At 41.2% G+C, this 17,139-nt stretch overlaps 1 protein-coding gene across 1 annotated transcript in view; it reads left to right on the forward strand.

Moving 5' to 3' along the window:
• LOC121879692 (amyloid protein-binding protein 2-like) overlaps positions 1–12,867 on the forward strand; it is a 29,655-nt gene extending 16,788 nt beyond the window's left edge. The window contains exons 8-12 of the mRNA XM_042386422.1: positions 1,336–1,460; positions 4,849–4,982; positions 6,239–6,381; positions 9,067–9,232; positions 9,615–12,867. Of these exons, the coding sequence (XP_042242356.1) occupies positions 1,336–1,460; positions 4,849–4,982; positions 6,239–6,381; positions 9,067–9,232; positions 9,615–9,847 (801 nt within the window). The 3' untranslated portion in view covers positions 9,848–12,867. The remainder of the gene's footprint in view (positions 1–1,335; positions 1,461–4,848; positions 4,983–6,238; positions 6,382–9,066; positions 9,233–9,614) is intronic.
• Positions 12,868–17,139: the final 4,272 nt, after the last annotated feature.

Here is a 17,139-nt window from a genome sequence, read left to right on the forward strand (position 1 = left end):
TTTCCTGATGGTCTCCTTATTCATTTGTTGTAAGATGTCCTGGACTTCCATTATCACATCAGTCAGTTGTTGTTTTGTGAAATTTGAATGTTTGATACTAGCAGCCAACTTAGACATATTGGAGCTAGTGAGGGCTGAGTAGCTGGCAGTAGGGAGACGGTCGAGTTGTGTGGTCAGCTGGGTGGCCCGGTGGGGGTGGACAGGGCTCAGATTACAAGCCGTGACACTGAGGGGAGCTTGGTGGGCCTACACCTCTCTCTTGGTAGACACAGATTCACCAGTAAATTGACAAATATACGTATCTACTCAGTGGGATCACAGATAGATACTGTACTGGTCATGACACTCACTAGTCACTCACGAATCAGGTTTCCTATAAATCAGACTGGGTACTCCTGGAAGACCCTGTTTTTTGACAAAAAACACGGAGCTCCCACACACACGTCCCACCAGGAAACTGACACCAGGGTGAATTAGTATTTCACAAATTATTGTGACTTCACTGTGCAGCATGTGATACACAGTATTGCGACTTCACTGTACTGGGTACGTATTTTCGAGTCCCGACTTTAGTGATCGCGCTGTGTACTGACAAAATTTTTGTTTGTAATTCCCTTTAAAATGGCTGGCAAGCATAAGAGTGAGAGTTCTTGTGGTGCTGAGAAGAAAAAGAGACACCCATTTTAGATTTTCTATGTATTAGGGACAGTCGTCGGTCCCTAACTCCGTCGTAAGTCTTGCACTGACTGTATTTAAATTTTTATGCTTTTTTCTGTTAATGGATCCACTTCAGAAAATATGTTCATTGCTTGCTCCATATAATGTCCACAGACCTCTCACCTTTTTCATATCGTTTCAACACATCTAGTTTCTCGGCTAAGCTAAGCTCTCTTGCTCATGTTGAATAGGGGTGCAAAAATGCTGTAAGAAACCTGAGAAAGTTTTTCTCCAGTTCCTGTTCCAGATGCGTGAAAATAAGAGGCCCGCCAAGCTCCGACTGTTGTTTACCACTCATTAGCCCGGCAGCTTCTTTGCTCAAGGCGCTATTATTTTTTTACAGTAATTTTTTTTTTATAATACATATTGGGATTTAGTTTTTATTTATATGAAAATGTAATTTTATTTTATTTATATTATATTTTGGTCGTAAATACGAATGAAATAAAGACGTAAATTGAATTGGGTCCTAAATTGACTTTACTCTATAATACACAGTATTGTGACTTCACTCTATAATACACAGTATTGTGACTTCACTCTATAATACACAGTAAAATAATAGATGCTAGGCTGTGAGTATTTGTGCCCGAGTTTATTAGTTTATTGTTGTTCCAGACTGCACTAGAAGTCCGTCAGAATGTTTTTGGAGGAATCAACTTACACGTGGCCATTGCCCACGAAGATCTGGCCTACGCATCCTACGTCCACAATTACGCATTTGGGAAGTTTACTCACGCCAGGTAAGTGCCTCACTCTAGTACAGGAACAGTTTGTTATCATTATGCAGAGTGATGAGTGTTTGCCTCAGTAACCAGACAGTCACTCCTCCCCTGGTGGTCAGCTGAAGAACTGCTCCATCATAGGCAAGTGTAGGCTTTAAGGATCACATTCATCGTTGTGTGCCTCAGGTTTCTCGCAGGATCTGGTTTAAGATTATTACTCTAGGTGTGTCATTTGTTTTGTTATTATTGACTTATATTGATCGTGTGCAACAAAATTGTCACTGAGAACAAATTTTGTGGCAGTATAAAGAATGTTTGGGAATTTTTATATTCCTAGGATCACATCTCGGCTTTTATATTGGGAGTACGGGGGAATGTGACCCTATTTATGATTTTTTTTTCAGGAATGGAAGTGTTTTGTAACTCAAATCTGGGCTGTCATGTTTACAAAAATGTTTATTATGCTATAGAAAGATACTGTAGGTCTCACTCACAGAATATGATATGCTTGGGACGAGAGCCATATTGGGTACAGTGAGTTCTGCTATAACGCGTGTTTTGATAACTTGAATTTGCTCTAACGCGATTTATGAATTAGGAACGATATTTGTATAACGCGAACGCTTGTTTGCTATAACGCGATTTTTGCTTACTATTTCTCCAATTTTGTGGTACAGTATTAACTGTGAATATAGTAAAGAAGAATATCAACAAGAAGCGTTCTGGTGATAGAATTCCCGGTGATGATCGTAAAAGAAAGGATATAACACTTGAAGAGAAGCTCGATTTTATCAACCTCAAAATCACCCTTCTCCCCCATCAAGTAAAGTGTTACATTTACTGTATGATTTCATTATTAGATATGAATGTAACATTTATTTAGACTGTGCTATCCTTTGTGTTAGGCTAACTACTAAATTTTTTCGATTTCGAGTAATCTGCACCAAACCCTATTTTCTCCATAAGCCCTGTTATTTCTATTACACGATTTTCCATAACACGATATTTTACAAGAACACAATTATCGCGTTATAGCAGAACTACCTGTACTTTTATTGAAATGTTGGGTTAAACTGACTGTCATTTTAAAAACCTTAACATTTCACTAACCTTTAAATAAAATACTGAACTGATATATAATACAGTAGGCCCTTCAAATTCACGGGGGTTCGCTTCTCAAAATGGCCGCGAATCGCCAAATCTGGGAATGACATTTCTTGACTGGGGGTTACTTGTGTACAAAGAAACGTATATTCCCTTTATGTTTTTGGCCTTAGGACAATTATTTATTTTACCTGTATTGTATATATGTGTACACACACACACACACACACACACACACACACACACATACATACATACAAATAAATAATAATGGGAAAATTCCCTCACAAATAATCAGAAACAAATTTATTAAAAAATTTGACAATTTAACCTCAAGTCTACTCTGTGCTTTAGTCATAACAAAACACACATACAGGTATATACAATACAGGCATCCCCCGCGTTACAGAACCCCGAGTTGTGGAATTTTGCTCCTACGGAATTTGTAAATTATGACCAATAATTTCGCGATACGGCCCGTAAATCTGCCCTTACGGAAATTGGGTTAAATTTTAACAATTAAAAAAAAATCACTATATAAAATAATTTATTTATTTTTTAATTGTAACTTGTTTGTTGTGGATTTCTTGGTGTTTGCTACCGCGAAGAGGAGTCACTCCATTGTTTACATCCAGTGTGCGCGCATGTTTCTCACCCCAACAGTTTGATTTACCCTTTACAAACATACAGTAAGTACAGTACAGTGCATTAACCTTATTCAAGATGACTGGAAAGAGGCCATCAAGTGAAAGTGACTGCAGTAGTGCAAAAAGAAGTCACAAAGGCATTACATTGGATATTAAACTTGATGTTTTAATAAGGTACATCATAAATTATTTAATGTACTGTATTGTATGTGTTTATAAATGTTTATTTTCATTCATAAAAGTGCTTGAATTACTTTTTTGGGGCCGAAAAAATTCTTTAGGAATGCATCGCCAGTTTTATAATGGAAGTCAATGGGAACATAGGTTTCGCGTTACGGAATTTTGCGATACGGTTAATTTTCCAGGGACGCTACCCTGCCGTAATGCAGGGGATGCCTGTATTATGCTTCCTCTATATGTACTGTATGTTGTTTTTCTCTTGATAGTGTGCATGACAGATACATATCAAGGGGAGTTTTTCAGTGTGGCTAGTCTCTACCTTCCTGAATTTGTTATATTCTTATGGGATTAATTGTTTTGAAAATGATTGATTCACTATCTGTTGACTTTTCACAGTCCACATATGTGTTGGTTATTGGGGTATGCCTTTAAAGTACCAGTCTAAGTTTTTAAAAGTCAGAGCCCAGCCTAATAACATAATAAAAAATGGAATGTATACGTTTTGTTTATATTAATGGGAGACTTGTATAGGTTATATGGAAGTGGAACCGTTATAATATGTTAAGAAATGGCCAGTCGGTCCAGCGTCAAATTGCTGTAATATTCACTTACTTCATCTCGCCTCTGACAAGACTAATATATTGGTTTGATAATACAGCTCTTCCCTGACTTATGACGGGGTTAGGGACCCAAATCCAGGTTGTAAGTCGAAATGGCCGTAAGTCGAAAATGCTTAAATAATAGTACATAGAAAATCTAAAATGGGTGTCTCTTTTTCTTCTCAGCACCACAAAACTCTCACTTTTAAGCTTGCCGGCCATTTTAAAGTGAATTACAAACGAAAATTTTGTCTGTGTACTGAAGTTGAGACTCGAAAATACGTAATTTGACAAAATTTTGGTACGACTGAGGCGGGTCGTAAGTCGGGGAGGAGCTGTAAGTTGAAGGCTTCCTCTCAGCTATTTACTGAACTAATTCATCTTATACATTAGCAACATGTGAATTTCTTAATCCTTTATGTTATGTCATAGTTTACTTATCATAATAACCTGGCTAACCTCTTGGTCTGTTCCTTGATACTTTATTCTGACCTTTATTGTCCAGTGTTAGTACCCGGAGAAAACCTGCCATGTTTGGTTGGTTAGTGGTTGGTTGGTTAGGATCACTAATAGTAATTTTTATATTTTGCAGATCACTTGGATAATCTCCACCACATCTTATTTCACTTAAAAATTAACCACCCTCATGCTAACTTAACCTGACTTATTCTAACCTAACCTCATCCCTCCAAGTATTGTTTGGTTAGATTAGCATCAGGGTTGGTTAGGTTAGCATTAGTTATTCTTTAGGTGAAATAAACACAGGTGTAAATTTTCTTTAATTGATTCTATTTAGCTACACTTAAGAGTTTTTAGATACAACAAATCTTTAGTTGTTCGTTATGGAATGTTATTGTTTATCCGTTTATATTTCAGAACACACGCAGAGAGAGCGATTGAGCTGATGCTCCGTCTCTTGCCTGAAGACCACCTCCTCCTGTCCTCCAGTAAGAGAGTAAAGGCCTTGATACTGGAGGAGATGGCCATTGATAACCCAAATAAAGACGTTGGTAGGTGGACTTATTCTTCCTTTTGTTTTATTATATTAATGGTGAAGGAAGGAATCATCCCAAATATATGAAGAAATTGTCTCTCTCTCTCTCTCTCTCTCTCTCCTTAATCCTCTGAGTACGATGACTGAACCCCTAGAGTATGATGACTTAACCCAGGGGTGGGCAATTATTTTTGATGGAGGGCCACTTCATGAATGGTGGCACACTTCGCGGGCCACAGGTTAACAGCGATGAGCCAGTATTGCTGCTATGTCCACCCAACTTCCAAAATTGTCCTTTCTGTAATTAATAAGAATTTTTTTTTATGATTGCCAAATGCAGTGGCGGGCCACAGAAATAATTTGGCGGGCCAAATGTGGCCCGCGGGCCGCTCTTTGCCCACCCCTGACTTAACCCCTAGAGCAGTGGTTCCCAAACGTGACCCAAAGTGAGGGTCGCAGGACGGTCTTGAAAAAAAAAAGGCAAAATTATGAAATATTACAATATTATAATTGAATCACATAACTGACATAATAAATAAAAAACAAATTGAAGCATTGTTTGCATTCATTCACCTCACCCAAAGTTTGTTAAAAAGCCACTGAGTTATTGGAAGGACAAAGAGGAACAGATAAACCGAAGTCAGATTGATGCTCCCTCAAGTTGAGCATTTTCTCTGGAGAAAGCTTCCTTGGCATCCTTTGAAATGGCACGGTATATTGTAAGAGGGAAAAAGCCTCATAACATTGGAGAAGAACTGGTGAAGTCAGTGGCAATGGTGAAAACTGTTTGTGGAGCAGATGTTGCCAAGAAGGTTGCTGTGTGCATACTGTGCTTACAGAACAATGTTTAAAATCACAATATATCATAGACAATACGCGAATTGTTGAATAAATTTAAAAGAACGGGATCTGTTAATGATGAACTAAGATCTGGACGTCCACGTGTCTCAGAAGGTGCCGTAAATGCAGTACGAAATGCGTATTGTCTTGTCTGTAGGACCTGGCTTACGAAATTTTATTTAAAACTTCTCTCTAATTTCTTTGCATTTCTTTCCTAGAGTACACAGTGTTTCCACCAATACACATTCATCATCATGGAGTTCTGCAATAAAAACCGTTGTCACTGAGATAGAAAGGGACTTTATAAACACCCTGTAGTACATTCTGAACCGTATATTTTTTTATGCGTATTCCGAATCCGTGTAAAATTGTACGTGTATATACAGTATTCTACCAGTCTGTCTCTCTAGTAATATACAACTGCCTTTACAGAAAAGAAGTACCTAGCAGAGGCCCATCTCTTACACAAGGAAGCCTTAGCTTTGGCCATGAGAGCTTTTGGGGAGATGAATGTACAGACAGCCAAGCACTACGGCAACCTAGGACGTCTCTATCAGTCCATGAGGCTCTTTCAGGTGTGTGGTTCTTCAATTATGTAGTTTTCAGGTTTTAGGTGTGTAGTTTTCCAGGTTTATTTTTTTAGGTGTGTAGTTACCATGTCTGTACTTTTCCAGATGTGGTTTTTCAGGTGTGTAGTTTTCAGGTACAGTGGGGTATGCTATAACGAACGTAATTGGTTCCAGAACCTCGTTTGTTATAGCATTCGTTCGTTATAGGATTAATCCGTTCCAGGCCCCCAAATACAACCACTTAACACTGAAAAAATTCTGTGGAAAATGTAAAAAATACGGTACTTTATCTTACCTTAGTGTTGTTCAGCATGCAGGACAGGAGGCAGAGGGGGGAGGGGGGGAGGAGAGAATTATTGAGAAGAGGTGGAAGGAGAGGAGTCATCCTTCCTAGCCCTCTTTGGTGACTGTCTCACAGGCACTTTGTCTGTATGTTCTTTTGTTATCTTTGTAAAGAAGGTATCCAGGGTTGGCTGCTTCAACCTTGATTTCTGGACCTTCCAAAAGTAGTTCATAACATTGTCATTGAACACACTGATGGCCTTTTGCACAGAACCAACATCAGGATGATAATCCTCAGCAAGCTTGGACAGTTTGCTCCAGCAAAAGAACGCATCCTTGAGATCTTTGGCTGGAATGATGCGGCTTTCCTCCTTGTCCTCCTCCTCCCCTGACTCCTCAGAAGTTAAGCTCCGCTTCAGTGTCTCGTTTTCCTCTTTGTGAAGCTCAAGCAGCTCCTCAGTGGACAATTCCTTACTGTGCTCTTCCACCAACTCCTCAACATCATCATCATCCACTTCCAGGCCCATGGAATTGCCCAGAGCCACAATTTCATGAACAACAGCCTCTTCTTCTGACTCTTCAAAGCCTTCAAAGTCTCTTTGAAGGACACATTCAGGCCACAATGGCCTCCAAGCAGCACAAAGACACCTCACAGTAACCTCTTTCCAGGCTGAAGTAATTAAAAATACAGCATCTGCTATATTGAAGTGACTCTTCCAAAATTCCTTCAAGCTAACATCACTGGAAGAAGTGGACGCAAAACATTTTCTAAACAGTGCCTTTGTGTACAGCTTCTTAAAGTTAGAAATTACCTGTTGATCCATGGGCTGGATGAGAGGTGTTGTGTTGGGTGGCAAGAAGTGCACAGTGATGAAGTTGAACTCCTCTGGCAATTCAACCATCAAATTAGGAGGGTGGGCTGGTGCATTGTCCATCACCAACAAAGCTTTTAGTGGAAGATTATTCTCCCTGAGGTATTCCCGAACACTGGGTCCAAACACCTCAATCACCCACTCAGAGAATAAATTCCTGGTCACCCAAGCCTTTGGGTTTGACCACCACATAACACCAAGGTGGGTCTTCCTAGTGTTTTTTAAAGCTCTGGGGTTTTCTGCATGGTACACAAGGAGTGGCTTTATTTTGCAGTCACCAGAAGCATTAGCACAAAGAAGGAGGGTAAGCCTGTCTTTCATTGGCTTATGGCCAGGGACAGAAGTTTCCTCCTTGGTAATGTATGTACGGCGAGGCATTTTTTTCCAAAATAGTCCAGTTTCATCACAGTTGAATACTTGCTGAGAAACAAAGCCTCCCTCTTTAATAATATTCAAGAAAATGTCATGGTGTTCCTTAGCTGCTTCCTTATCGGCACTAGCAGCATCACCATGTCTCACAACACTATGTATTTTATTTCTCCTTCTGAAACCAGTAAACCACCCCTTGGTACCCATAAACACTGGCACATCACTATCACTTGCACTGGGAGTCTTGGCTTTAAGGTCCTCAAACAATTGTCTGGCCTTCTCACAAATTATAGCTTCACTAATGCTATCACCTGCCATTTCTTTCTCCTTTATCCACACTAAGAGTAAATTTTCCATCTCCTCAATAACATTACACCTTGCTTTGCTAAGTCTAGAGATTCCCTTAGCCACTTGCACTGTTTTCAACTCCTCTTTATTCTTTAAAATCGTACATATAGTCGATTTAGCCATCCCATACTCAACACTAAGTTTCGCAATGCTTGTTCCATCCTCACATTTCTTTATGATTTCTTTCTTAGTTTCAAGACTTATGAGCTTTCTCACTCGCTTTGAACGATTCATTGTCACAATTGTACACTTGTATAACAAAATATTTATACAAATAACTCTATTTCCACATCAAAAGACGAAATTTCAGCAATAACAGTGGTGCACTGGCTACACAATGAAACAAAGTTGGCGCCTGACGCTCTTGTTGTGGGTCGCGGTGCAACAATATTCATGCGCCAGGCGAAATAGTCCGGTATTCATCCGCGTTCGTTGTAGGAGTTGCGTTCGTTATAGCATTCTCAATTTTATAGGTAAAACCGTTCGTTATAGGAATATTCGTAGTAGGATCCGTTCGTTATAGCATACCCCACTGTATGTAGTTTCCATGTGTGTACTTTTCTAGATGTAGTTTTTCAGGTGTGTAGTTTTCAGGTATGTAATTTTTACAGGTGAGTAGTTTTTCAGGTGTGTAGTTTACTCACTGTTTTACAACCATTGTACATATCAGTGACATTTTTTCTTATCTCTTTGGCATAAAAGTTTTGCATTACTTGAGGGTTAGGTTAGGTTAGGTTAGGTTAGGTTAGGTTAGGTTAGGTTAGGTTAGGTTAGGCTAGGCTAGGCTAGACGAAGTGTTTGAAAATGTTGTATTTTACAGTTAGCGGAGGAGATGCATCTGAAAGCCATCACCATCAAGGAACAGCTGCTGGGGCCAGAGGACTATGAGGTGGCCCTCTCAGTAGGCCACCTAGCCTCCCTCTATAACTATGACATGAATAAGTATGACAAGGCAGAGCAACTGTACCTCAGGTCCATCTCTATTGGTGAGTTGTTATTTGTACCTGTAATTTGGCCATGATTGGCAGGTTATGGGAGGGTGTTGGCATTATGGGTGGCAGGTTATGGGAGGGTGTTGGAGTTATGGGTGGCAGGTTATGGGAGGGTGTTGGAGTTATGGGTGGCAGGTTATGGGAGGGTGTTGGAGTTATGGGTGGCAGGTTATGGGAGGGTGTTGGAGTTATGGGTGGCAGGTTATGGGAGGGTGTTGGAGCTATGGGTGGCAGGTTATGGGAAGGTGTTGGAGTCACACACTACTACCAGTAACACCAAACCACTACTGGGCCAAGACTGTAATTCATAGTTCAGTATATATATGACTGTTTTGTTTGGATGTTTGTGTGTTTGATAAAGTTACCGTCTCAACAGGCAAGAAGCTGTTTGGTGAAGGCTACTCGGGTTTGGAGTACGACTATCGAGGTTTACTACACGTGTACAGCATCCAGGCCAACATGGAGAAATGCTTCAAGTACCAGAATGTTCTAGCTTATTGGAAACTCCTGCGAGACGAAGCCCAAGAGACGCAAACGTCGCCCTTTAACGAACTGACGGAACCTCTCCGAGTGACCGACACTTTACACCAATTTATGTCTATGTCGTGAATGAGGCTCGTGATGTTTGGTTTAGTGAGTAACATTACCAGAAATACTCCCCAGTGCAGGAGTTGTGGCTTCAAAAAATGCATTTTATCTAATCATGGATGCAGATTTTCTCAGTGACTCCAATGTAGTGTGCAGACCCTTACTCCTGTGTTGTACAGTCATACTTGCACATATACACACACTCACATACACGCCAATACATACATACATACATACCTACCATACATACATATATATATACATGCACACACACGCGTGCACACACACACACACACACACACACACACACTGTGCATATTCCCAGATCACTTTAATTTCCTTACACTCAGCTCATGTGATAGAAGCAAGAAAGAACATTGTTTAAAGTCAGTGTTTCAGAAGTACATGCAGTACAGTACAGTACTGTACTGTACTGTACTGTACTGTACTGTACTGTACTGTACTGTACTCAGTGATGGGCATCGATACACTAAATTGTCTTAGGTGATACCGATACATGGATACTCTGTAGATGGTTAAAGCATTACTGATACAATATATGTATCACTGATGCTTTACTTCTGAGAATAAAGAAATCCCACTAATATGTAAATTTGTAATTTGGGTATTGGATGTAATACAAACAATTAATGCAACAGATAAGTGTATTTGATGACCTCCAAAAGCATATTACCCACCTTCCAAGATGCCATTATTGTGATATTATTGATCAATGGACTTGGTAAAATAATACTGTAATTATTGCCTTTCAGAGAGACAAATTCATCAAACATTTTATCTGTGAGTCTTCTTCTCTTTGGAGAGTGAATGCCATCCACCAAACTAAAGAGCCACTTCACAGAGGATGGAAGAGGGGTGTTGAATTTCATAAAAACTGTCACAAATCCTGGGTACTGATGTAGTGAGGACAATGCATTGCTTGGGTCACCCGGGTATTTTAACGCCTCCATCTCAGATGAGTCTTCATCTGGAGTGACATTGGTTGAAGCACATTCATATTCAAAGAAAACATCTGAACTTTTGTCAGATGCATTGTCACTGCTTATCATCATGACTTGTTCCCGAGTGTGTGTGTTCAATGCTCACTCAGATTTTTGCCGACATTCACCAGCATTTCTTGAAATCATTTCTTTATGCTGGTTGTATTGTATTTTCTAGTTATTGTCAACCATTTTAATTTGAACTTTGAGTTGGATGATGATGCCAAAATGGCTGATTTACTGTCATGAGAATCATCAAGGATAAGAAACTTCTTAAAGGGACTTAGAGAAGTCTGATGCAACTGCATTGAGGAGGAGATGGCAATGCCTTAAAGGCGTTTAATTGAGCCGCTCCATTTGCTTCTCTACAGCCAAGAGTATTGGGAGCATGCAACCATAGAAGCACTGTGTGTCTGATTACAACCTGTCAAGAGCTGATGCAAGAGGTTGTAGTACATACCCTTACTCTTCAATGAATTCGAACTCGGCATCTCTGAAGGTTGGCAAACCAAGGCGAGACATTGTTTCATTTAGTCGATCCTTGTGCTTTAAAAGGGGAGATAAGCACATGGTAATCAGTTCAGAGTTTCCTTGATGATTTTGGCAGATTTTGGTCTGCCAAATAAGTTCCAGAGGGCAGAACACTTACTCATAACACTATTGTGAAGCTTAGAGTATGGTCCTTTCATCGCAGATTTTGCATCAGTGATGCAGACAAGACTAATGGTATGGGAGCAGCATCTCAAGTGTGTGGGAAGCACTATTCTTCTGCGCAATCAGCTTCAATGTGTAAATTGGAAGATACAAAATCATCTTCAGTTTTGTCCTGGTCACCAGCCTTGGAATTCTCTTCATGCTTCTCACCTTTGGTGTATTCTCGTGCTAGAGGGACACTAATTCCATATTCTTTGAAGGCCTTCAAGAAGTCGCTTCCGTCGACTTTTGATCTGTAACTAGAACGGCAGTTATGCCAGATCGTCATCGCCACGTTTTTGGAAAAGCGTCAAAAGGTTCAGGAAATGCTCACGTAATTTCTGGACGAGTTGCACGACACGGTTGTGAAGGGATAATAAAAAATTAAATCTTCCGGTGATTGTGTTTGTCTGTACACGTAGATCAATACAATAAGCTCTAAAACCCGCTCATTTAATCCCAAACATTGGATAACGGCTCTGGAAAAATCCCTATTAAGGCTCTTAAGTTCCTTTGATTTAGTGGGTCACAGTTTGGGGATCTGTAGATACACCCGACAATAAGTAAGTCCCCTCCCTTTAGTTTAATTTTACGCCACTTGGACTCTTCAAAAACATCCTCTCCCTGTACCCTCGCCTGGCTGGCTCTAAGGTCTTGCCTAATTTCCATTTATTTTTATTAATGTATCGATGTATCTTTTTTTTTATACAATTTGAGAAAGGGGCCCCAGTGATACCCACACAGAAATACTTTCATCGAGTCCGATGCCGATACAAAAGTATCGATCGATACGTATCACGATATTGCCCATCTCTGACCGTACTGTACTGTACAGGACTGTACTGTTGCCAGCAAGGTGTAATTGTTATAATTTGTTATATTATTTGTTGAGTGGGTTAAAGAGAATGGTTTTAAGGTAGCTAGTTATTAATGTGCTCACAGTGAGGTGTTGGGTTTATAACATCATTAATATCTTTGACATGATCAACCAAGTTGAAAGTCATCTTCAGAATACTTTGTTATTTTAAGAATTATTTTTTTCTTAATGTGTTTGTATTTAACAGCTAATTTTCCTCATTTAAGCGTAAGGTGTTAGGTGACAAAAACCCTCGGTGGACTGTATAGGTTAACTGGTGACCTGCAGCGCCTTGTTTCCCACCAGTTAAGTCAGCAGAGAAACTTGTCTCTTACACTCATTTGCTCAACTGTGTTTGCTAACTGCTTACTGTATTCATTACTTTACAGATTTCACTTATATTTGACACAGGTTTTTAAGTATTATATTAACCAGATGATAAAAGAACTATTGAGAGTAAAGTTTCTGCAGTAAAATTGACTTGAACTTTTCCTTGTAGTTTTGTGTTGTCATTGTGTCCTTTGTGAGTTACTTCACCACTACCCAGCTTGTCTTGTTCACTATTTATGTGTACTGGCACAGTGTTCTCTCTCTCTCTCTCTTTTTTATTTAAACAGTTGATTACATGGGGATCACTGACAAGGTTCTAGCCTAGTCAAATGATAACTGGTTTAAAGGACAATTTTGGTAAAAACTATCCTAGTTGAAAAACCTTCCCCAGCATTTTTACAATAAATTATCATACATAGTTTAAAACACTAGATTAATTAAAGCCACTACAATATTAATATAATTAATTAGACAGTAAATAATATTATAGACAAATTACATAGAAATACACAGTAAAATTGTAGACTTCAATTGACATGCAGTGGACAGACGAATAAGTCAGGTTTGCAGAAGATTCAACAGAGTTGGGCGTGTCGCTTGCCATCTATGAGCGGCCATCTTGCCTTGTTGGGTAGTCATCTCCTTGACATCCGGTGTGACTGCCACGAAGAGGTTCCACAGTCATGAAACTCTGGCCATGAAGGTCCTCCGATGCCGACTGGCTCACGACCTCGGCACCCACACCAGTCGGACGCTCGACGGCACCGTTCTCGTGCTCCTCCGCACAGCTTAGGGGCAGCCTGAGCCCCACCAGGTGAGGTGCCTCTCACCTAAGCCTTGTAGAACACCATCAGGGCCGCCACATCTCTCCCGTGCTCCAAACAGTCCGCGGTGGTGACGACGTCTTGGGGAGGGTGCGAAGCAGAATCCATCAGTCGCAAGGCTCGCCTCTTTATCTTGTCCAGTTTTCCACTCCAGGAATTGTTATGTAAACCGTGTTGTACAGATCACGGAGGGCCAGTCAGCCCGGTCACAGAGCCAAATGGTATAAGTGGAGGCCTCGTCACTCACCACACCCAACATCACCTGGGACAGGACCACATAGTGGTCTGAACTACCTACTTGTCCCAGTTGGTGGCATCGAAGGGTGTCTTCCTGGAGGTCAGAGATGACGGGGTCCAGCACCCCTCCACGTATGTGGGTGGAGAAATCGACGTGATCCACCAGACCCCGAACCACCAGGAGGTTGTCGTAGAAGTCCCGGACGAGATAATATTCAAGTCCCCCGTGATGATGACCTGTGAGCAGTTGTGCCGGGTAAGGTTCTTCTCCTCCTCCTCCTAACCCAACCATTGTGGCTAATCTGAATTTCAAATTTATTTTCAGCATGGATAGGTGTATGGACTTGTAGGTACAGTATACAGGCATACACAGTGCTCAAAATGGAGGGTGACTTGAGGGTAAACACACCCCCACTTCTGCCACTTGCATACCCTCACTTATTGTGCATAATCATCATGGTAACAGCTTGGTAACCTTTGGAGCAATAATACACTGATATATACTGTACTTTATATGTAATGTTACCTGTTGCTTAAAGTTGTGCTTAATTTAAGAGTGTACAATGGGTTGCATCTAGTGTTCGCTCTGTCAGGGCTGTATGGAGGGATTATCATTCATTTTTCAAGCACTTTGAAGCTGCTCAGAATGACATTACACAACCTACAGTCCATCAGAAAAAACTCGGTACTGGACCCTGAAATAAGTAGAACATGTTTCATGCATAACTAATAAAGTTAAAAGTTTTGTCACTGAACCTACAAGAACAATCAATGATGATGTCAAAAGCACACAAACTAATTGAGACAAAACATAAGGTATTCTAGTCCTAAATCAACAACCCAGGAGAATATCCGACAGTGGCACAAGACTCGGCAAATACTCCGAATTTTAGTGTAGTAACATTTGACGGGTCCTCCTCGCAGGGTGAAGCCCAGTGATCCTCATGAATTTTACACAATGTCTCGCATATACCGTTGCTGTGAGCGCGTTTGTATCGGTAGTTTCCCGTTCAGCTGAGCACTCGCGTCGAAGCACAAATACAGCATTGTTAAATATATGGTTACGATGAAGCGCTCAGGAATACTCTGTACTAGATCCTGAACACTGATCCACTGATCCCGATATTTGTCTTGGTGACAAAGCCGTTCATTACTGGAGTGAACAGGATCAAGTACCGTACTAATGAATTAGTTAGTACAGGATTTCATGAGTACATAGATGAGAAAGGAAAAATAATTCCATTAAAATTGAAACCATTGATCTTTGCCATCAACTGAGTAATCATATCAACCAGTGAATGTGAGTGTTCATTTAGCAGCATGAACACTGACATCAGTGCTCATATAGCAGCATGAACACTGACATCAGTGTTCATTTAGCAGCATGAACACTGACATCAGTGCCACAACAAATTGTGGAGTATGCAAAAAAAAGTGGATCCAAAAGGGACGGTGGAGCACAGATGAGACTGTGCTGAAAATAATGGATGAAATACCGCCGGGCTATGAATCGCTTTATGATCTATTTTAAAGGTAAGATACAGTAGGTCGGGATATATAGTGACTTTTTATAACGATCTTTACGTATCGCGGCTACCAAAATTATCGACATTTTCCAATATACAGTGGTCCTTCGGTTAACGAATTACCTCCCATAAGGATCTTCAATTCGGTTAACAAACAAAACTTCAATTAACGAAATCCTTACGACAAACACGTTCTGTGAGCATCGGCTAATCAGCCGATGGGCTAGTCTGCCAGTACAGTAATCTGTTCTATGTTTACATTCGTTTCCAATGAAGTAAATATCAAGAAAGTTGTGTTCTTTAATATTTTTGCACCTGTTGTTACCGTTACACGGGTGAAGACAGCTGTCGTCCAACCAGTGACACAAGTTACTGAACCTCAATCCCTATATCACACCAGTCCAGGTAGCTACTCTCCTCCCGAACACCGAGATAACGACCCGTGACCCCTGGACCACTGGTAAAGGTCACAGGTTCTCCAGTGAGATTCGGCCCAGCATAAAACTCAAACAAGAGGTAAGTGGTGAAGTCTCCGTCAGTCATCGAGGAAACGCCTACACGGACCTCCACATTCTTGAAGGCAGCCACTCCTCCCTGCCAGGTAAGCATCTCCACTAATGTGATGGTGTATTCTCCCTCCAGGTCAATTAGCCACCAGGGTTTTGGGTGCTCGGTGCTAGAGTCGCCCCGGTGACACGTCGACTGTCCCGAAGCGTCGAATGCGTTGGAAACCGGAGCGGAGGGCTGCTGTCCGTAGAGGGGCTCGTTGCCCGTCGGGCACGAGATCGCGGTGGTAGGTGTGGTGGTAGTGGTAGTTGTGGGAGGAACTGTGGTAGTTGTAGTTGTGGGGAGAACTGTGATGGTAGTTATGGTAGGAGCTGTGGTGGTAGTTGTGGTAGGATTCATGAGGTCTTGTAACGACGAGGTCTCAAAGGTTCTCTCATTCATGGCATCTTCTTGGTCCAAACCTTGTAGTTGGCAGGTCTTGTCTGTTGGGCAAGTTAAATCATTAGTCTATAATTTGATCACACACACACACACAGACTACTACTTACTACTTTGCTGTCACTCGGAATCGAGTATGACGATCATCCAGCTATGATACAATGATATGAGTTATTAGGGATGTCACCTTCAGTGGTGAGTTTTAAGGTGACTAAAGAGGCCAATATGGGACCGGCAGAGTTTTTCACAGATGTTGCACATATGGAGGGCTACATCGAATGTGGGAGGGGCGGTGTCGGCTTTCTTTCCGGCGTTGACACTCGTCTGCATCAATTTGCAATCGGGCTAACTCGAAAGTATTGACACCTTCTCGTGTGGTGCTCCTCCATGCGTTGCGGTGTGGAGTAATCGTCTCCCAGGCGAGGGAGTCAATATGGGACTTTTAAGGTTTGTCTTAACTATCCTTATACCTTTTCAGTTGCCCGCCGGCGTTACGTTTACTATTCGTTAGGTGACTAAAGTAGCTGCTTTGGCAGTCTACTGTTGTCCATGTGGGTAACATGGCCAGTCCAACGTAGTTGTTCATGGATAATGGTAGCCTCGATGCTCCTACAGATGGTGTCAGCAAGGATGCCGACATTTGTTCTCTCGTCCTCCCAGCGAACTCGAAGGACGGAACGTAGACTACGTTGGCGAAAGTTTTTCAAGTGCCTTGAGGGGCCTCCTGTGTGTACCCCATGTCTTGCTGCCATATAGCAGGGTGTGGAGGACCACTGCTCAATATATGTGTAACTTTATAGATAATTTCAGCTCCCTACAACTGAAGACTCGGGTACGAAATCTGCCCAAGGCTTGAGATGCACATCCGATCCGATGCATAATCTCTTCATCGATGTCCGCG

Source organism: Homarus americanus, unplaced genomic scaffold (assembly GCF_018991925.1).
Source record: "Homarus americanus isolate GMGI-L3 unplaced genomic scaffold, GMGI_Hamer_2.0 scaffold42643, whole genome shotgun sequence".
NCBI classification, from domain to species: domain Eukaryota; kingdom Metazoa; phylum Arthropoda; class Malacostraca; order Decapoda; family Nephropidae; genus Homarus; species Homarus americanus.